At 41.5% G+C, this 18,637-nt stretch overlaps 1 protein-coding gene across 1 annotated transcript; it reads right to left on the bottom strand.

Moving 5' to 3' along the window:
- Positions 1-351: 351 nt before the first annotated feature.
- LOC145059008 (myosin-like protein) lies at positions 352-3,108 on the bottom strand. The gene is made up of 5 exons (XM_079006875.1): positions 2,358-3,108; positions 1,960-2,268; positions 1,676-1,852; positions 1,328-1,543; positions 352-1,144 (listed from the first exon to the last, which is right to left on the bottom strand). The coding sequence occupies exons 1-5, from the start codon at positions 2,814-2,816 to the stop codon at positions 689-691; spliced, it is 1,617 nt and encodes a 538-aa protein (XP_078863001.1). The 5' UTR covers positions 2,817-3,108; the 3' UTR covers positions 352-688.
- Between the last annotated feature and the right edge of the window lie 15,529 nt (positions 3,109-18,637).

The raw sequence follows: 18,637 nt of genomic DNA, 5'->3' as shown, positions 1-18,637 counted from the left end.
TTATCAAAATTTCTTTTTTCCATCAAATTTACATTAAACTGTAGAAAATTAAAATTAAACAACAAAAGGTTTAATAAATAACTAAATATGTGATATAAGTTCAATTAATTACTTAACAAATATATTTATGTATTAAAAAAAAAAATCAAAATTACCAAGTTGACGGAGGTGAATCGATTTTGCCAATTTTATTTTTTGATAGATTTACAGAAAATTGCCCAGGTATATGTCAAATTCCAAAAAACTCGGCTGAGCATGGCAAGTTTCACAACAATGATAATGATATTAAAACGTTTTACATAAAATCTTAAATATAATAAATTAAAACACCCTACTCAATCAAATAAAACATTAAAAATGAAAAACTAACCCAATTAGAATTTTAGAAGTAGTCAAAGACATGTTGGGCCTGTCAGTCCTGAATCCTTTTATACGGTCCTACTTATTACATAACGAAACCATCGCCCCCACCTCCCACTCCCAGTAGGCCAGTTGTAATAGTACAAGACGATCCAGTCAATATATACAAAAAAGTGATTACAAAGATCCACCATTACTCCACACATTCAAAAAAAGATATCACTTTCATGAATCATGACTTCCTTCTCAAATTTAACATTAATTAAACAATTGACATGCATAAAAATGCATTATTAGCCTAATACCACCTCAAACAACACTTGATTAGTCAATGCAAAGGGTAAACTGCATTGCTATTTGATGATGAATTCCCTATATCTTTAAACGGAGATCTCACCAAGTAATTATACCCTTTTCTTTGCCCTTCACTCGACATTTCATTATCCCTCGTTCGGTTTTCCTTCAATCTTGAAATGAGTATCCTTTTCTCCTTTGCAAGTTGTTTCCCCAATGACAATGGTTGTGAGTCTTTCTTATTACTTTGTTCAACTTTCTCATGTCTATTACTATCTATAACATCACATTGTCCCTTCATTCGACAACTTAGCCCAATCTTTGCCTCCTTTTCGATTTGTTTACCTAAAGAAACCACCGGCTTCTTGGGCGTTGAGATAATTTCATCTTTCTTTAACTTTTCAAGCTCACCCTTCACCAAAACAAGCTCCGTTTCGAGCTTGTTCGCCTTTGTTTCGTACTTGATTGCCTTCTCTCTCCATTCCTCAACCTAAAACCAAAATAATAACAAAAAATGTTAAGAATTGTTGAACCATGTAAAGTCCTTGATTTTTTTCTCCTTAAGGGAGAAAGAGAGAAAAGACTCTGACATATATAAAGACAGATGAGACAGTGTCTAGCTGATGTATGACACTAACAATAACACGCGCAACACACATAAAATGGAGCTTACATCGGATTGTAGGGTTTGGATTTGGTTATTGGAAGCAAGAGCTTGACCTTCCCAAAAGTCTTTTGAAGTTTGAAGCTCTTCCATCTCATGTCTCAGTTGTCCAAGCATCTCTTGCATTTGTGTCCATTGTTCGGTCTCGGCTCTCACTTGCTCCACAACTCTCTTAACCAACACCTTACAACGCCCCGAGCATTTGTTGTTAGCCTCCAATGATTCCTATTATAAAATGTACTTTCTTTATTCAATCATCACTTCACATAACCACAAAAAAAGAAAAAAAAAAGTAACACCCAAAGTTACATATTAGCCCAATAAGGACTGAATATGAATATATGATTCACAAAGTACCTTGGTGTGATTAGCAAATCTATTAGAAAAAGAAAAGTGATCAGGGAAATCGATTCGTTTTGAAGTAGAAGCCGAACTTGCAACCGAACTATTGATGATGGATCCATATTCCTTCTCCATCATCACATCAAACACACCCTTCGATAGCCCCTCCATTTTTCTTTCTAACATTTCAACCTGCAAATTTAAATTCAAAAATGAAACATTCAAACAGATAACCTCCATGGATCAAAATATAAAAAAAGTTATATAATCATTAATATAAACTGAAGGAATGATCTTACATCAGTGGACTTGGGTTGACTTTTGCAGTTCAAAATGGAGGTGTTTTCGTTGACTTCAGAATTTGATTGATCATGCAAACTTGATTCGTTCTTCCTCTCCTTGTATTCATCCTCTGGTAATCCTCCAAGCTTTTCCAATCTTCGTTGTAAATGTGATGCCTTTTTATCGAAGTTTTTACATTTCTGAAGCTCACGATCGTCGCTGCCATTATAGCTACTCTGCAACTCCTCTAATTTCTCTGCTAATTCTTTCATTTCTTCCTCCAACACCACTTCCATGTTCTTCCCTTCAAAAAGCTTCTTTCTTCCCTATAAAACAATGGATCAAAATCAAATTCAGAGGCAAAATAAGATCGGTGTATTTAAACAATGTTGTTAATTGGGGAAAAAAGACTTACAGAAGCAAGATTTTGTAAAGCAGATTTGAGAGTTTTTTCAATTCGAACCCGATTCTTCTCCAATTTCTTTAACGCGAACTTCCTTTCCATTCTCAAGAAATTACACTCTGCTCGCAATATCTCCGCCTGAAACCTCCACTTCTCTTCCGCCAGCCGACCACCAGCGTCCTCCTCCTCCACCACCTCCGCTTCCACCCTCTCTCTTCTCTCCGACGAACTCAACAGCACAACCTGATCACGCGTGAACTCTCTATCCGCACCAAACAAACTCTCCAGCTTCCCTTTGTAATTATACGTCTGAATCATCCCGGAACCGGTGGTGGCCGAGATGGGTTGTTTATTGACGGTGGCTCTGGGTTTTTTCCTGTGAGTACTACGCCTTCTAGGTAAGTTAATGATTTTTGGGCTAGGTGGTGGTGGTGTTAGGTGCCATTTGACCCTCCTACTTCTTGTTGACATTATCGTCTCCCTACTTCTTCAATCACAGAGTTGAATTTTTGCCTTTTTGGGTATAAATAAAGGGTTTTGAAATGAACTGATGAAGGAGAGAGAGAAGTTAGCGTGCAGTGGAACCTCGTAATATGAAAAGAACATGGATTTGAATTAAAAGCAATGGGGAAGGTTAATTTAATTGATTTATATGAAGGCTTTTTGTTGTTTGTTGTTCTTGGAACTTCGAGGCGTAAGTGAAAGAAAGCAGCAAACCAAGTTGGTGGCAATGAACAGAAAAACTAAAAAGCAGCAGCGGGACTGCAACGGAGCCTCGTGCTTTAATTGTCAACACATATTTCTTGTTTATTCACACAATAAATGAATTCGTACTATTTTTTAGTGTTTATTTAATTATATATATAAAAAATAAAAAAATATATACATCAAGAATACACACAAACGATGAAATGATGTAGTTGTTTGATTGTATCGCCAAATCGTAGATTTGATTGTGTTCTTCTTTCTCACAAAACCATTATTAGGTTAGTTATTATGATAATCAAAACTACAATTTTACTATTTTAGTGTAATTGATTTGATTAAGTAATGATTTCATTTATTTACTTTTTAATGGATGCACATTATGTAATAGAAAATAAGTTAATGTCTTTTAAGAAAAAAATCATTCAAATATCATAATTAATTTGTAAATATAAGTATTAATATGTTTTTTTTACTTGCAAATCTAATATATTCCTAAACTAACATGAGGGTTGTTTGTTTTTTATAAAAAAACTTCTGACACTTATTGTTGCACGGCAGCATATGCACAGTATTTTTTCATCCCACAACAGTTTGTTTTTTAAAAGTCATCAAACCTAAACTAACACTTGAGGGTTGTTTGTTTTTTATAAAAAAAACTTCTTCACTTATTGTGTGGTGCAGCACATGCATGATATTTTTTCCATCCCACAACAGTTTGTTTTTTTAAAAGTCTTCAAACCTAAAAACATATATGCGTGTTCTGTTTGAGGCAGCAATTACATTACCTCTTTACGCCTAAACCTAAAAAAAATTTAAAAATTGGTATTTCTTCTGTAAAGAAAATAAAATGACGTACCCTTCTTCCCTTCGACGACTGCATCTTCGATCGACTGTTTCATCTTCAATCGCAACCTCCTTGCAGGCGCAACTTCCTTCCCCGGCACAGCCTCCTCACCATCATCGTCTTGTCCCTGTCGTCGTTGTTGGTCATTCGGCCTTCATAAGGTAAGTTTTTTTTTTTCGTTTATTTTTGTTGAAGCATGTAGGTATACCACTTGATATTACCTTGGTGTCCAATGTATGAACCGGACAAAGAAGAAGAAAATAACAAGAATGAGGAATTACTTGGTGAACTTTATTGCTAGAAAAAGTTAACTTAAACATCCTAAACATTAACCTTATTTATACTAATAAAAGTAGATTCCTACTCTAACACAAAAACTGCATAAAGGGAATGTTTCCTAAAATATCCCTAGAACTAAAATCGTCCCAAATTTCCTTTGTGATAAACCGATTAATCCAACGAAGCAATGATTATTTCAAGCTTCATCTTATTTTTTCGTTTTTTTTTGTTAAATCCTTGTTGGTATCTTTGTTGTTGCTGAATCTTAAATAGATGATGCTATCAAATTTATTGTTCCCTATATATTATGTTGAAATTGATTGTTCCTGAACATGTTATACACCCACATATATATCATTTACAAGATTCTAATTAATCTTTGTTGAAATCAGCAACATATGCAAGTATATGTTGGTTTTTCATGTTGATTTGTTGATTATAGTGGTCAAATCTTTGTTTATGTCATTTTTTTTATTCCTGATGCATTCTTGTTGAAATGTCATAGTTTATTGCTGAAATGTCATATATTGCTGCTGAAATGACATATTTTTTGGTGAAATGTAATCAATTGAAGCTCTTGTTATGTTGAAATGTCAATAATCTTTGTTGAAAACTCCATTAGTTTCATTAATTGAATTTATTGTTAAGCTGAATTGGATGTCTAAAGAGTGGGATGGATGTGTATATGTCTAGTGGTAATAATTTAAAAGGGTAACAAATTGTGCACTACATGTGGTCGATGAAATGTTTGATAGAATATTAAAGTTTAATTTAATTGCATTTCCTTGGTCTTGCACACCTCTAGTAACAAATGCAAATGGTCAAATGGTATATGCTTGTAATAAGAAGGATGCTGGTAAAAATGTAATGTATTTATGCTCTTTGAAATGACACTTGTATTCGTGGAGCAGCTGAAGCAAAGGCAAAGAGGAGCTTGGTTCGAAGTGTTGAATCAAGTTTTTGTGAATGAACTCCAAATCAAGAGCAATTTGAAGCAATTCACAAGGACGTTATTAAGCTAAAACGATGTAATTCTAATGTTAATCCATTTAATTCGTAAATAGTATTTAATTAATAGTATTTAATGTTTTTATAAAAAAAATGTAATGAATTTTATTTCAATGTTGTAAGACTAAAATTATTAAAAATTTGTGTTGAAAAACTATTTTAAATTTGTAAAATTAGTTTTTTAAATTTCTATTTATTGCAACAGTCTACAAAGGTTAAAAAAACAAACAAACTTTTTATTACAGGTTGCAGTCGTTTTATCCACCTCTTCTGCCGCAGAGGGTTGCAAAGGTGGTCTGCAGACTTCTTGAAATTTCACTTCGAAAAAGCATACAACACCTTAATTTCTCACTTATGTCCATAATGTGACTTGAACCCTCAACCTCAAATAGTGATGACAACACTGATATTGCTGAGCTAGAAAATATTCTTGGTTATATAGTTAATAACATGGCTAATTTCGTATAAGTTTTATGAATTTTTATTGGATTAAACTATATATATACGGACATGTGTAAACAATGCTATTCTATGAGAATTGATAAGAAAATAGATTGTTTGGTAATATGAATACAGTTGTGATATGTTGGAGAGGATGGAGTTGGAACTGCAGTAGGGATCCGTTTGAGTATCTTTTCATGTTATCACAGTGCAAAAAAAAAATGACCATTAGTCAACGTCCGGGAGGATTTCTCGGGACGAAGCTCCGACAATCAAGTCAGTATGAGATCTGAGAAAGATGGTAGAAGATTATAGGGATGAGAGAATTTTGCCCCCTTCCTTGTCAGGAAGATGGATCATTTTATATGTGTTTTAGAGGCGTATCCCTCAACCGACTCTGTTAAGGATTCCTTTGTAGGGTGCGGCGTGGCAGACCCATATTGGAGGGTCCTTCATAACGCTTTTTTCCTCTTTCCCCCATTCGCTGGGAGGGAATCTCCTAATCGTTTATGAAGATCGTGACTATCATCTAATGGGCGAGTAGGACTCTCTGATTGGTCCCACGTTTGTCGGGATGTAACTTTCTGAAATAGGGGTTAAGGCGCAGTTCTGCGCCTTAACCGCCATATCAGTGTTCTTTGTGTTGGCAAAGGCCCGGATTTGGCTTTAGACTAGATTCTGACTAGGCCAAGCCCGGTGTCAGTTTGACTTCTTTCTTGACGTTCCCCAGAGGGATACGTTAACAAGTCCCTTAGACTCGTAGGTTTATGCGTCAGCTCGACAGCGTCATCGTTTGAGTCTATGTCCCAACACGTGTATGTTTGGTATTAGTTCTGTCATTTGACAGGCTTTAGGCAATACCGTCAATGCGTGCCAGTTCCGTTGAGAGACAGTTCGTGATGCCAGTTTTGCCTTTAAAATTCCCCCCCTTTTTCCCCAGGCTCTTCACTCTCATATCCCTATTCTGGCTTTGCTGCATCAATCTGGGTATTCTATTAATTTTCTTTTCAATTGTTCATCCTTTTCTCAACGATGGACCATTACGGTAGAGTCTCTACTGTTGAGGAGTTCCAATTTCTACAAGATCGCTTTGGCTTCTTACCAGAGCACAACGTACTAATTCCGGTAAAGGAGGCGTCAATCTACAACCGCCCTCAACAGAAGGTAGGGATTCCGATCCCTCTATTTGAAACGGGATTACGCTTGCCGACATCCAACTTTTTCAACATGATTGTAGGCCACTATGGCCTTTCCGTCGACGATTTGACTCCGAGCGATGTTAATAAAATCGTCGGTTTTGAACTGATTTGTCGATCTCTGGGTTATGTACCAACTTTTTTGGGATTTTTAGTTACTTATTCTGTTTGACTACGAATTCCGGGGTCCGTACTTTGGCGAAAAGAAGAGGCATTCTTCAGTTGATTTCTGAACAAGACACTCCAATGAAAAATTGGCAACGTCAGTGGCTTTTTGGGTCAACCAAAACCTTGTGGGACGTAGATATCGTAGAACCCGATATTTTTCTGACTGTCTCCCCAAGTTGTTTAGGAGTAATCTGACTCTTGGCAAGCATATGGGAAACATCACCATTTTTGGGAGGAACTGGGAAGATTTCATTCTTGTACCGGCTGGTATGAGTGCAGCTTGGAGGTCTCGCAGAAAAATGGCGTAGATATTCATCGTGGAATGCGGTATTAACCTTTCTCCCTCCCCTCACTTTTTTTTGAAAACGGAGTGAGGATAGGATATCTTGTTGGCTTGTGAGATCTTACTTTTGGTATTTGTTTTCACAGGTGCTGAGGCCGAGATTTCTTTGGGGATGGCCCTGCGTGGTCACTATTAGGGCAAGCTTTGCCACCGGGAGATCGATCTTCTAGAGGCTCTTCCTCCACCTGTGTCTGAAAGGCGCATGCGAGAGATTATTGGACTACCCTTGGTGGAGAGAGGAAATGAAGGTTCTAACGGGCTTGTGTCGCCTTCCCAGCTGACCGTTGGGGCTGTTTCCCCAGTTCACTCGCCTGTTTTTGTTCCTTCCGGTTCGCTTGTGGGGGTGCAAACAGGAAGAGGTAGTACTCCTACTCAGAAAAGGCGGAGTTTGCGTGTGGTTCCGTCGTCGGATGAGGAGACAGAATCCGAAGATGCGGGTCCTCGTCCTCATAAGCTTGTAGGATTGTATATGTGGCCAGGCTTCTTGGTAGTATCGGGGTATTCTCGGCAGCCAATTTTCTGGGAAAAAATAGGTAGTGGTGGTGCCTAGTTCTCCGGAGGCGTCACCCTCACCCTCCGCTGGTTCGCCCTTGGTTAACCCTAGTTCCAGCTATATATTTGTGGGTGCACCGAGTTCACCTCAAGGTTCTTTTCGGCGTGAAAAGTCTTCCCTGGTTGATGAAACAGGAACTTCATCTCACTCCCCGTCTTTTGAGACCTACGCTCCGGGCTGGGCGATTACTAGAGACTCCTTATTGTCGGAAGACGCTACCGCATAGGAATGGATCAGATGCGCTCATCCTCCAGCCACGATGAGCTCGCTTGCGGACCAATCAAGTGCTCGTATGATTGATGACCTTTGATACGCTGCGACCTAGACATCTGCCCTTATGGTTGCAGCCGCCGATCGGGTCGCTATACTGGTGAGAATCAGGGGTAGTTGAAAATATTGCAAGGTTCCTTGGCAGACATAAGGGAGGAGGTTCGTGTTTCAGAGGCGGGTCGCCAAGTTCTTGCTAAGCAAAACATCATTGTGGCCTACGAGAAGGCCGCTTTAGAGGATTAAGTGGCCATTTTGGAGGATCGGTCAGAGCAACTTGAGGACCAAGTGAGCTCCCTCACTCGAGAGAAGGATGTGCTAGCAAACAGACTGGAAAGGTGTCAACGGCAATTGTGTCGAGCCCGTGTTGAAGGTGTTGTCGCTCGAGGTAATTTGCAATGGGTGTTGGAGAAGGGGGTGGTTCGCGTAATCGACAAGGTTATCGAGAGCACGGAGTTTTCCAGTGGGGTCCGGGGTGTTCATAAGGCATGTGAGGGCCTTAGATTTGAAAAGGGGAAACGACTGGGTGGTTGCTCTGCAAGTGTCGGAGAACCTGAAGTCCCAGATCTTGACTGTGTTGCAAGAAAGGCTGAAGAGGTGGATGTCGCTCTATTGTCCTAGCTGAGACGGATTTCACGGGCCTCTTTCGCTTGGGGAAGCTGGATTATGACAGTTTCTGCCAATTTTGTGGTAGCTCGAATTCGGGAGGTTCTTCTTCAGGCTCTGAGGGCTGATTTTGTGTTTTACCCTTTTGTTTGTTGTGTAGTTGCCTTTTTATGTACCATGTGTATAGTAAAGAATGTTGGTCATTACTAACCATAAATAGTGTACTTTGTTTTGTACTTTTTCTTGGAAGTGTTTTCTTCCGTTTTCTTGTACGTATACACGTTGTTTTGGCATGTTAGTACATATATTATGGTTTGTCTTGTGGTGCCTTTAAGCATACTCCCTTGTTCTAGGGTTTGTGTTAACTGGCTATTGTGTGCTTCAGACGTCGTATAGATGCTATCATTGAGCCATGCTTCGTTGATTTGTACGCTTAGTTAGGCTTATTGTGTGAAGTCGTAAAATGATAGTCACTATTGTGGACTTGTGTGGTCTATCTGCCAATACATAGGCCGAGATCGTCACCTCAAGGCCTTTTACTGTTATGATATCAGGGAAAGGTTATGAATCCTTTAGAACCCCTTGTACTGTGCCATTAAATTTAATTTATACAATCTCAGTTCTGTGATGTTATTGGCACATTGTAGGTAAAGATTAAGACTCTTTTAAGACCTACGGTTGCATCCTTGCATGGATTTTGCTCAAGTAGCGTAAGTGATCAACCGTTGTTGCTACTTGTAAAATGTGCACAACCTCTATGCTTTGTGTTTTTTCAATACAAAATTTTGGAAAGCTTTTTCAAAAATGCAAATTATATTATTTCTTGAAAAGGTAAGAAAGTCTTAAGACAATAGACCATGAATGTCTAAGTGTCGAGGCGTGTGCTCGGTATTCACTTCGGCACCTGGAGTATGGTTATCCTGGGCGGAGTTTGACCATACTCCTTTTTCTAGGCCTCTGCTTTATTTTGGATTGAGTGTTCTGCCATGGCTACCTCACTTCTGTTGTGTTTCTGTGCCTCATCTGCGACAAGTGCTTCTTGATGGGGTTCCCTCCCGTTGTCGTTGGCGGTGCCCAGCGTGAAAGAGATGAACTTTGTTGTTCATACTCTGGAGGAGCCTGGACTTTCCTTTCTTCTTGACATAGTACAGGACATAATCATGGGAAGCGCCTCCCTATGTCCTGGTGAGAGTGCCACCCGCGATTCCTGTTGTGTCTATCAGTCCTGCGTCTCATGTCGTTGCCTGGGGTGTCGTTTAGTGCGTCAGGGGCACCTGTTAGTTTTCTCCCATAGGGAAGTTTGCATATTGGCACTCTACCCCTGGCTTCGGTGCTTCTGGTGCATATTTCCTTCATTCCTCGGGGTTTGGTTCATATTCTGCAATGGCCAAAATGTACTTTGAGTCTCGAATCGTTCACTGGTCGGGCACGGTTTCACTCATTGATTATGGGCATGGCTGGTGCTTTTGCCTGTTAGTAGATTTTTTTTTGCTTTGAGATTTTCGCTTCATAGTCTGGCTGATTCATCATTAGATCGACACGTTCTTCCCTTTGGAGGAGAGGTGTTGTGAGTCGCCTGAATGTAGCTCTTTGTCTTTTCATAGGCTCGCGGGCCAGCTCTTGTGCAGCTTTGTGTTGTGGACTTTCCACCTTCTGGCGACCTTCGCTTCGAGGTAATTGGGTTTCTCGTTTCATCCCTCGGTGGGCGTCACATCTATTACCCGGCTTGGCTTCCACTACCATTTTCGATTCGTCATCTGTGCTGAATTTGAGGACACCGTGAAAGGTAGAAGGGATTGCTTGCAGCTGGAACAGTACTGGCCGACCTAGTAAGATATTTGTTGGGTTTGTGTACTATAACACTCCTTTGGTGCACATACAACCCTAATAGCTTTGGATCTAATTTTTCTCAAGTTATACATGCAATAAAATTTCCAAAGTATGAAGCCTACAACTAGCATACAATTTTGGTACATGAATCATAAAACTAGTTAGAATAATACCTCTTTATTGTAGCTTATAGTTTTGGCCTTTCAAGAGCTTATCACCTCAAGTGTGTTGCCTCAAATGGTTCACAAACACCATGAACAAAGGAAGACTTTGAGAGAGAGGCTAGACACACTAAAATCAGTTATGATTCCCTTAGAATACAAATGTGTCGATTTTGGCTAAGGGGTAACATTTATATAATGTAGGATTCCAAGAGTCATGGGTAACAGCTAATCCATACACTTAGGTTATGATCCATATCTCATGTGGGCTAACTCTTCATGGATACTTACATAAACTTAACCCATCATGGATCAATAGCCCAAACAATATATATCACTGATTTACATAATTAGTCCCTATTAATTTAATTAGTCTCTTTTGATCACTAAATTAATTCCAAATTAATTCTTGATTAATACAAATTAAATATTATGATTTCTCAATTAAGATATTATACTTATAATATATTAGTAAATCATAAATAGCCTCTTTCTCAAATATCCACCCTATCAGATTGTCCTGGTGAAGGCAACCCAAATGGACCATGCTACTCTCGGGTCAAGTACATACCAATTATAGTTATGGGCTTAGACACCTAATCCAACAATATTATGATCAGTCGGGGGTCAACGACCAAGAATTCAAGTGCCCTTGTTATTCGTTTGCTTCCATCATGACTGATCAATGTAAATGGGAGCGTTATTGTTCCTGTTGGCCAGATGTCATGACCGGTGAACCCAACTAACGGGCCCTGGCGTGGTAACTGTATGTGATTTTTCCATTCAATCGGTAACTGTAGAAGGAAGTGTTCGAAAATCACGTTGACAATGCTTCCGATATCGATGTATACTTGTTCATCACGGTTTTGGCTAATGAAACTGATGATGTGCAGGGGATCGTTTGCATCCCAGCGCTCTGGCCGGGGATTGTGCATTGAAAATGTTATATTAAGGATGTTTTGATGGTATACATGCGCACCCACACGATGGCTCTGGTGATTGCTACATGGGTGGGGCCCTGTGATGGTGAGTATCTCGAACCTTCTTTCGTTATCCTTGCCCCCATCTTTTTGATTTTTAGGCTGGTGTTTGTACCCGTCAAATCTCCCTCTAAGGTCCTTTACTATGTCAACTATATTTCCCACTATTTGTTTCTCATCAATCTCTCGCTTCAATACTGTACACTCGCTGGTGTCGTGTGTTTTGCTTCGATGGTACTCACAGAACTTGGTATTTTCTTTGCTCTCCTTGGTTAGAGTCTTATTGATGGCGTGGACATCGTTGTGGCTACTTCTACTATCGTCCCTGTTGAATGGTCTATACCGTCGTGATATGTGCCTGGAATGACGGTTGTGTCTCTAATGGTTTCCATCTTGCTTTTCTTGTTGAACCAGGCTTGGCCGGGGTCCCATTTCCTCCTGTTTGAGGTAAGCGTTGTCCACGAACTTGATATTGGCCTCTTTTCGTTCCTCCCCTCAATTTGACCCATGTATTTTTTTCACACAGAACTTGAGTTCATCCCTGGATCGGGGAACTGTTCCTTGTATTTTTCTTGATAGGGATCCAGGAAGCATACCTTGTGAAAAAGCTCAGGTCACTAGGAATTCTTCATGTCCCGGGACATTCAGGGTAGCTAGTGTGAACCGACCATAGTAGTCAAGGATCAATTCTCCTTTTTTTTTTTTTGCACTCCAGCACGAAGTTGGCATCTCCTTTTCCTTTTCTCAATTGCATGAAGTTGTTGAGGAAAAGGTATTTCAGTTGCTCAAAACTTGAGATATTGCCTGGCCTTAGAGACTTGAACCACTTTCATGCGTTTCCTGTTAAGGTACAAGGGAAATACGTGCAGGTGAATTGGCGATCCATCTTAAGAGATGTCATCGTCCACTCGTAGTTGTTGATGTGGTCATCTGGGTCTGTAGTGCCATCATACTTTGGCATGTTTGGAATCATTGCAATGTGCGGGATCTCATACTGCAGGAGTTCATGGCTGAAGTTGGATCTTGCGCTTCGCATGGGGTTGTCCATGTATGAATATGGCATACCACCATGAGCCATGTGTCGCTGCATCTGGTAGGGGCTCGCATACATCTGGTTATGCATGGCCACCTGCGAGATATATGGTTGATAGTACAATAGGTTTGGCTGCAATCTAATGTTCTGGATTGCATATTGCCCTACTGGAGGAACTAGATATGGGCTTGCTCCTGTATACTGTTATGTGTACTGGTTAAACGGATGACCGATTGTCATAAAGGGGCTGAATTTAGGTGCTACCGAGAGATGGACGCCGGATCCATAAGGGTCAGGTCCCTGGCTGGATGAAGTTTGTACGCATGTTACTTGTGGCTGAGACGGTGCAGGGGTTGCACCTGGCATCTGCTATACAAGCTAGTTGAAACTCGACGGTTGTTGTGCAAATATCAGCACATGAGACAACCCTACCATGGCGGCGTGTAACATCCCAACTACCAGGTATAATATATATGCATTTATTTTTGAGTTGTTTGAGCAACTCGACGAGTTGGGTGCCCCAACTCGTCGAGTAGAGGTGGATTGACCACGTGGATTTTATTACCAACTCGACGAGTCGGCATTGTGAGAGGAAACCCTAATTCTCCGGGGTTGGGTCCTATTTAAAGGACCTTAAGCCCTCATTTCTGCCTCACCAGCCACCTTACTCCCCTGTGTGAAACCCTAATCGTCTATAGTGAGCTAAGAGAGAAAGCGAGCTAATCCTTGGCCATTTTAGTGCACTTTTTGAAGAGAAGAGTGGAGTATCAAAGCAAGGATCGAGAAGAGACTGTTGGATCTAGTGTTAATTCGTCTAGAGCTTCTGTTGAAGGTAAAAAATCTCCACCTTGCTCATTAGTTTGGTTAGATCTCATTTTATGAAATTCTAGGGCTTTTGAGACTTCAGATCTGGACCTTGTGAGGTCCCTAGAGTCCAAAGGCCCCAGCTTTATCCAACTATAGAGTAGCTTTTATGCTTAAGACCTTAAAAGGAGTTTGTTTTGGCATTTCAAGCCCTAAGTGACATGCATGGACGTAAAGATTGTAGCTTTACATTGTATTTCAGCCTTAGGAGGCTAGATCTAGAGTTTGGGGTTGTAAATCTGCCTTAAAACAATTTGAATGAAAAATGGGACTCAAGGACTCGCCGAGTTAATGAGCCAACTCGACGAGTCAGCTAAGGTTTTGCCCAATGATTTTGGACATGAGTAACTCGATGAGTTGATGAGACAACTCGACAAATTAAGTTGGGTTTTCGCAACTTTTCTGAAGGAACGAGGGGACTCGGAGAGTCACATAGATGCACTCGACGATTCGGTTCAACATGGACTATTGACTCGAGTGTTTACTTCAATTGACTTTAGGGTTTGGCCAAGACAGGGTGTACGTAGACCATGGAGGGGTAGAATGGTCTTTTACCCATTCCAAGAGTTAGGGAGAGAGAGAATAGCCTTTGGTTATTTAGAGTGGTGAATGGAGTGTTAATTAGAGATAATTATCATATGTGTTAGGCGGAGGCTAGATCGGTGATTCGTGTATGAGGTTTATTTGCTTGCTTACGAGGTGAGTCTTTTCACTATACTTACCTAGAGTGGTAATCTTTGTGTGACCGGAGGGTCTTCTGTGCTTATATTGAGTATTATGATATCCTGCATTATGTCTTTGTGATTTATGTTGTGTATTATTCTGAGCTTACTGTGTTAGGACCGGAGGGTCCACCCGAGTTGTGGGACCGGAGGGTTCCACTAAGACACATTGACCGGAGGGTCTTATTTGAGTATGGCCATGAGAGGATAATGAGATGTGTGTGGTATTTTGGGGAACTCACTAAGTTTCGTGCTTACCGTGTTATGTGTTATGTGTTTCAGGTACTTCTCAGGATCACGAGAAGGAACCGGCTTGATTGTACACATGAGGCGGAGTTATGTTTTGAGGAGCCTGGATTGTGTTTAAACAATTTATGATGTGTTTTTGATAAATTGTCATTTTGGAGATTTATGAACTATGTTTATGAGAATTATGTGATTTTTAAAAATGAAAATTTTGTTTGAAAATTTATGGTGTTACAAGTTGGTATCAGAGCCTTGGTTTGATGGATTCGGATATACCATCGGGTGTGTATGGACTCAAACAAAGGATTTGAGAAAAAATTTCAAAAGAAATAATTTTTCTAAACAAGAGTAGAGTTTTAAGAGAAAAACAAATTGGAGCAGTGTGTGCAATCAGCCAGAACCCGAACGGTGATTTTCGAAAATACCCTTACTTATTTATGTTATAAGAAATTTATGAGATGTTAGGGATGCATGCTAGAGGATAGGGTAGGTATTTCATATTTAGAGCTAGAGTTGTCGGATTTGTGATGCATTAGCCTAGGAGTCATTACTAGCTGTTGTTTGCCTTGAGTATGTGTTGAGTAGGAGTATCTAGCAGGAATCACTTAGAAAGAGTTTTGAGTCGAGGGATAATCTAGGAAGATATTTAGATGAGTATATGAGGAGTTTACTGAGAGAGTAGTCTGATATCCGTGAGAGATAGAGTACTTTTGATCTGGAATCCTCAGAGGAGGACTTGGGTTGACTACAGGTTGGTGAGGAAGGTAGTATTGGGCTCGTACTACTGAAAACACCGGATCTGTATGCAATCCAAGTAAGAGTCCTTAGGGTCCTAAGGACCATGTAGGGGCGGGAAATCGAGTGTGAGTATGCTTGAACGAGTCTCTGATGATTTTTGTGTTGTGTTTCAGAGACATAATGGTGGGTACGCGCCACAACCCTGAGGGCGGTAGTGCTAACGACGAGGAGATCCGCCAGATCATTCATGAGGAGGTGGCTGCAACTAATCAAGAGGCGACACCGAAGATGTTTGGGTCTATTAAGACCACATTGATTGAGACATTTGATGAGCACTATGACGTTGTTACTGAGGTTGCTGCTGCAACATCCACCGCAGTCGTAACCGCTGCCAGGCCACAAGGAGGTGACTCGTTGTTGTTCTGGGTGGACAGAAACACGAAGCCACCAAAGTTTGATGGGACACAGGATCCGATTGTTGCTATGAGATGGAACTTCGATATTGAGGGGTGTTGTTATACGTGTTCATGCCCCCGAGCACTTGAGCGTTCAGTTTGCGCTAAACCAGCTTCACTTGGGAGCGAAGGACTGGAGAAAATTTGTGACAACTAGCTTTACTCCTGCAGACCATGCTGCAGTGACGTGGGAAAGGTTCACACAGCTATTACAAGACGAGTATGTTCACCAGGTGGAGAGGGAATGGTTGGCCCAATAGTTTCTGTCTTTGAAGCAGAAGACAGAAACCGTGACTGAGATTTCGAGGATGTTCCATGAGAGGGCATTGTACTGCCCTGAGCATGTGTCTACTGAGCAGGCACGTGTGAGTCGTTATCTGAGTATACTGAGGAGGGACATACGAGAGTTCGTGGCGAACTCGTCTTACCGGACATTGGCCGAGTTACAGACCAATGCCCGACCGAGGGAGACTGAGCTAGAGTTACAGGCCAGGGAGGAGGGAGAGTCCCAGGGGAGGGACCGGAGACCGATTCAGTCGCAACCGATGACGATGCGAGCAAAGCCCGCTGATGTGAGAGTTGGGGGCCAGAAGGACCGCACTTGTGGTAAGTGCGGAAAGAGTCACGAGGGATCATGTCAGGTAGGGATTTTCTAAAAATGTGGCAAAGAGGGGCACATAGCGAAGGATTGCCCCAAGGGGTATGCAGTTTTCTTTCACTGTAACCAGACCGGCCATCGGAAGTCCGAGTGCCCTCAACTCATTCAGGGATCAGCCCAAGGTTCAACTCCTGCTGCTTTGCGTGCTACTGATAGTCGGCTGGTGAAGGCCGAGGCTCCCAAGGCTCGTGGGAGAGCTTTTCAGCTGACAACGGAGGAGGTTCGCGCAACACCTGATGTCATGGCTGGTACATATTTCGTTATTTATATTATTTTGAGATTTGTTGTGCTTATTATGTGTTGTATATAGGTACTTTTCTTGTGATTTTTGTACCTGATTTGGTGTTATTTGACTCGGGTGCGAGTCGATCCTTCATGTATTTAGTTTTTAGTCGTCAGATCAGTATCCGACTTGAGGCATTGAGTCGACCTCTGAGGGTTTCTATAGCCAACGAGCATGCGTTTTTCGTTATTGATGTATTTCGAGGATGTTTACTCGAGATTTTTTGTGTTGAGTTTCCGATAGACCTGGTACCGATTGTGATGGGTGATGTTTGTGTCATAGTGGGCATGGACTGGTTGATTCGGTTTGGAGCTATGATCAACTGTGAGCGTCAGATGCTGACCATACGAGACCCTAGTGGGGATTGCTTACGATGTATGGTGAGGGTACTAGATTTGGATCAGCTTTCTGCTTTGCTGCCAAGGCAAGACAGAGTCTACAGTAAGGATGTATGGGCTTTTTGGCGTACATGATGGATACGCGGGTTGCTACAGAGAGGTTGAGTTGTATCTCCGAGTTTCCGATAGTGCGCGAGTTTCCGGATGTTTTTCCCGAGGAGTTGTCGTGTGTGCCTCCAGAGACGCAGGTAGAGTTCCAGATTGATTTGGTTCCAGGTGCGGCGCCTATTGCCAAGGCACCTTATCGTCTTGCGCCACCAGAGATGCATAAGTTATCCTCATAGCTCCAGGAGCTGCTGAGGAAGGGTTTCATCAGACCGAGTAGCTCGCCGTGGGGAGCACCTATCCTTTTTGTTAAGAAGAAGGATGGTTCACACCGGATATGCATCGATTACTGGGAGTTGAACAAGCTGACGGTCAAGAGCCGTTATCCGTTACCGAGGATCGACGATTTATTCGATCAATTGCAGAGAGCATCTTGGTTCTCCAAGATTGATTTGAGATCTGTATATCACCAGATGAGAGTTTGCGAGGAGGATATCCAGAAGACATCGTTCAGGACTCGTTATGGGCATTACGAGTTTGTGGTGATGCCTTTCGGGCTCACCAACGCACTGGCAGCGTTCATGGATCGCATGAACCGGGTGTGCAAACCTATGTTGGATCGACCGGTGATCATGTTCATCGATGATATATTGGTGTACTCGAGGTACAGAGAGCAGCATGAGGAGCATTTGCGAAATATTCTTGGAGTATTGAGGGTTGAGAGGCTTTATGCCAAATTCTCCAAGTGAGATTTCTGGTTACGAGAGGTCCAGTTCTTGGGACATCTCGTTAATCAGAATGGGATATTGGTCGACCAGGCAAAGATCGAGGAAGTTATGAGATGGGAGGTGCCGAGATCCCCGTCTAAGAACACGAGTTTTCTGGGTTTCGCTGGCTACTATCGGAGATTTATCAGAGATTTCTCCAAGATTGTTGTTCCTCTTACCAGTTTGACCCGGAAGGGTGTTACTTTTGCCTAGGGGCCCAAGCAGGATGCCTCATTTGAGACTCTTCGCTAGAGATTGTGTGAAACTCCAGTGTTAGCCCTTCCCGAGGAAGTGGATGACTTTGTAGTTTTTTGTGATGGATCTATATCAGGTTTGGGTGCGGTGTTGATGCATAGGGGGCATGTGATAGCATATGCATCGAGGCAGTTGAAGCCTCATGAGACAAGGTATCCCACCCATGATTTGGAGCTGGGGTCGGTGGTGTTCGCCCATAAGATTTTGTGCCACTATCTGTATGGAGTCTGGTGCACCATATACACAGACCATAAGAGTCTGAAGTACATCATGGATCAACCCAACCTGAATATGAGAAATAAGAGGTGGTTAGATGTAGTGAAAGACTACGACTGTGAGATCTTATATCACCCAGGGAAAGCTAATGTGGTAGCCGATGCCTTGAGCCGTAGAGCAGAGAGTGCTCCGATTCGAGACGTGTGTATGAGGATCACGATGATGAAT

This window comes from Lactuca serriola, chromosome 6 (genome assembly GCF_051521515.1).
Source record: "Lactuca serriola cultivar US96UC23 chromosome 6, Lser_US96UC23_V15, whole genome shotgun sequence".
Lineage (NCBI taxonomy): Eukaryota > Viridiplantae > Streptophyta > Magnoliopsida > Asterales > Asteraceae > Lactuca > Lactuca serriola.
The sequence above is the reverse complement of the archived record's forward strand: the minus strand, read 5'-3'. Positions and strand labels throughout refer to the sequence as shown.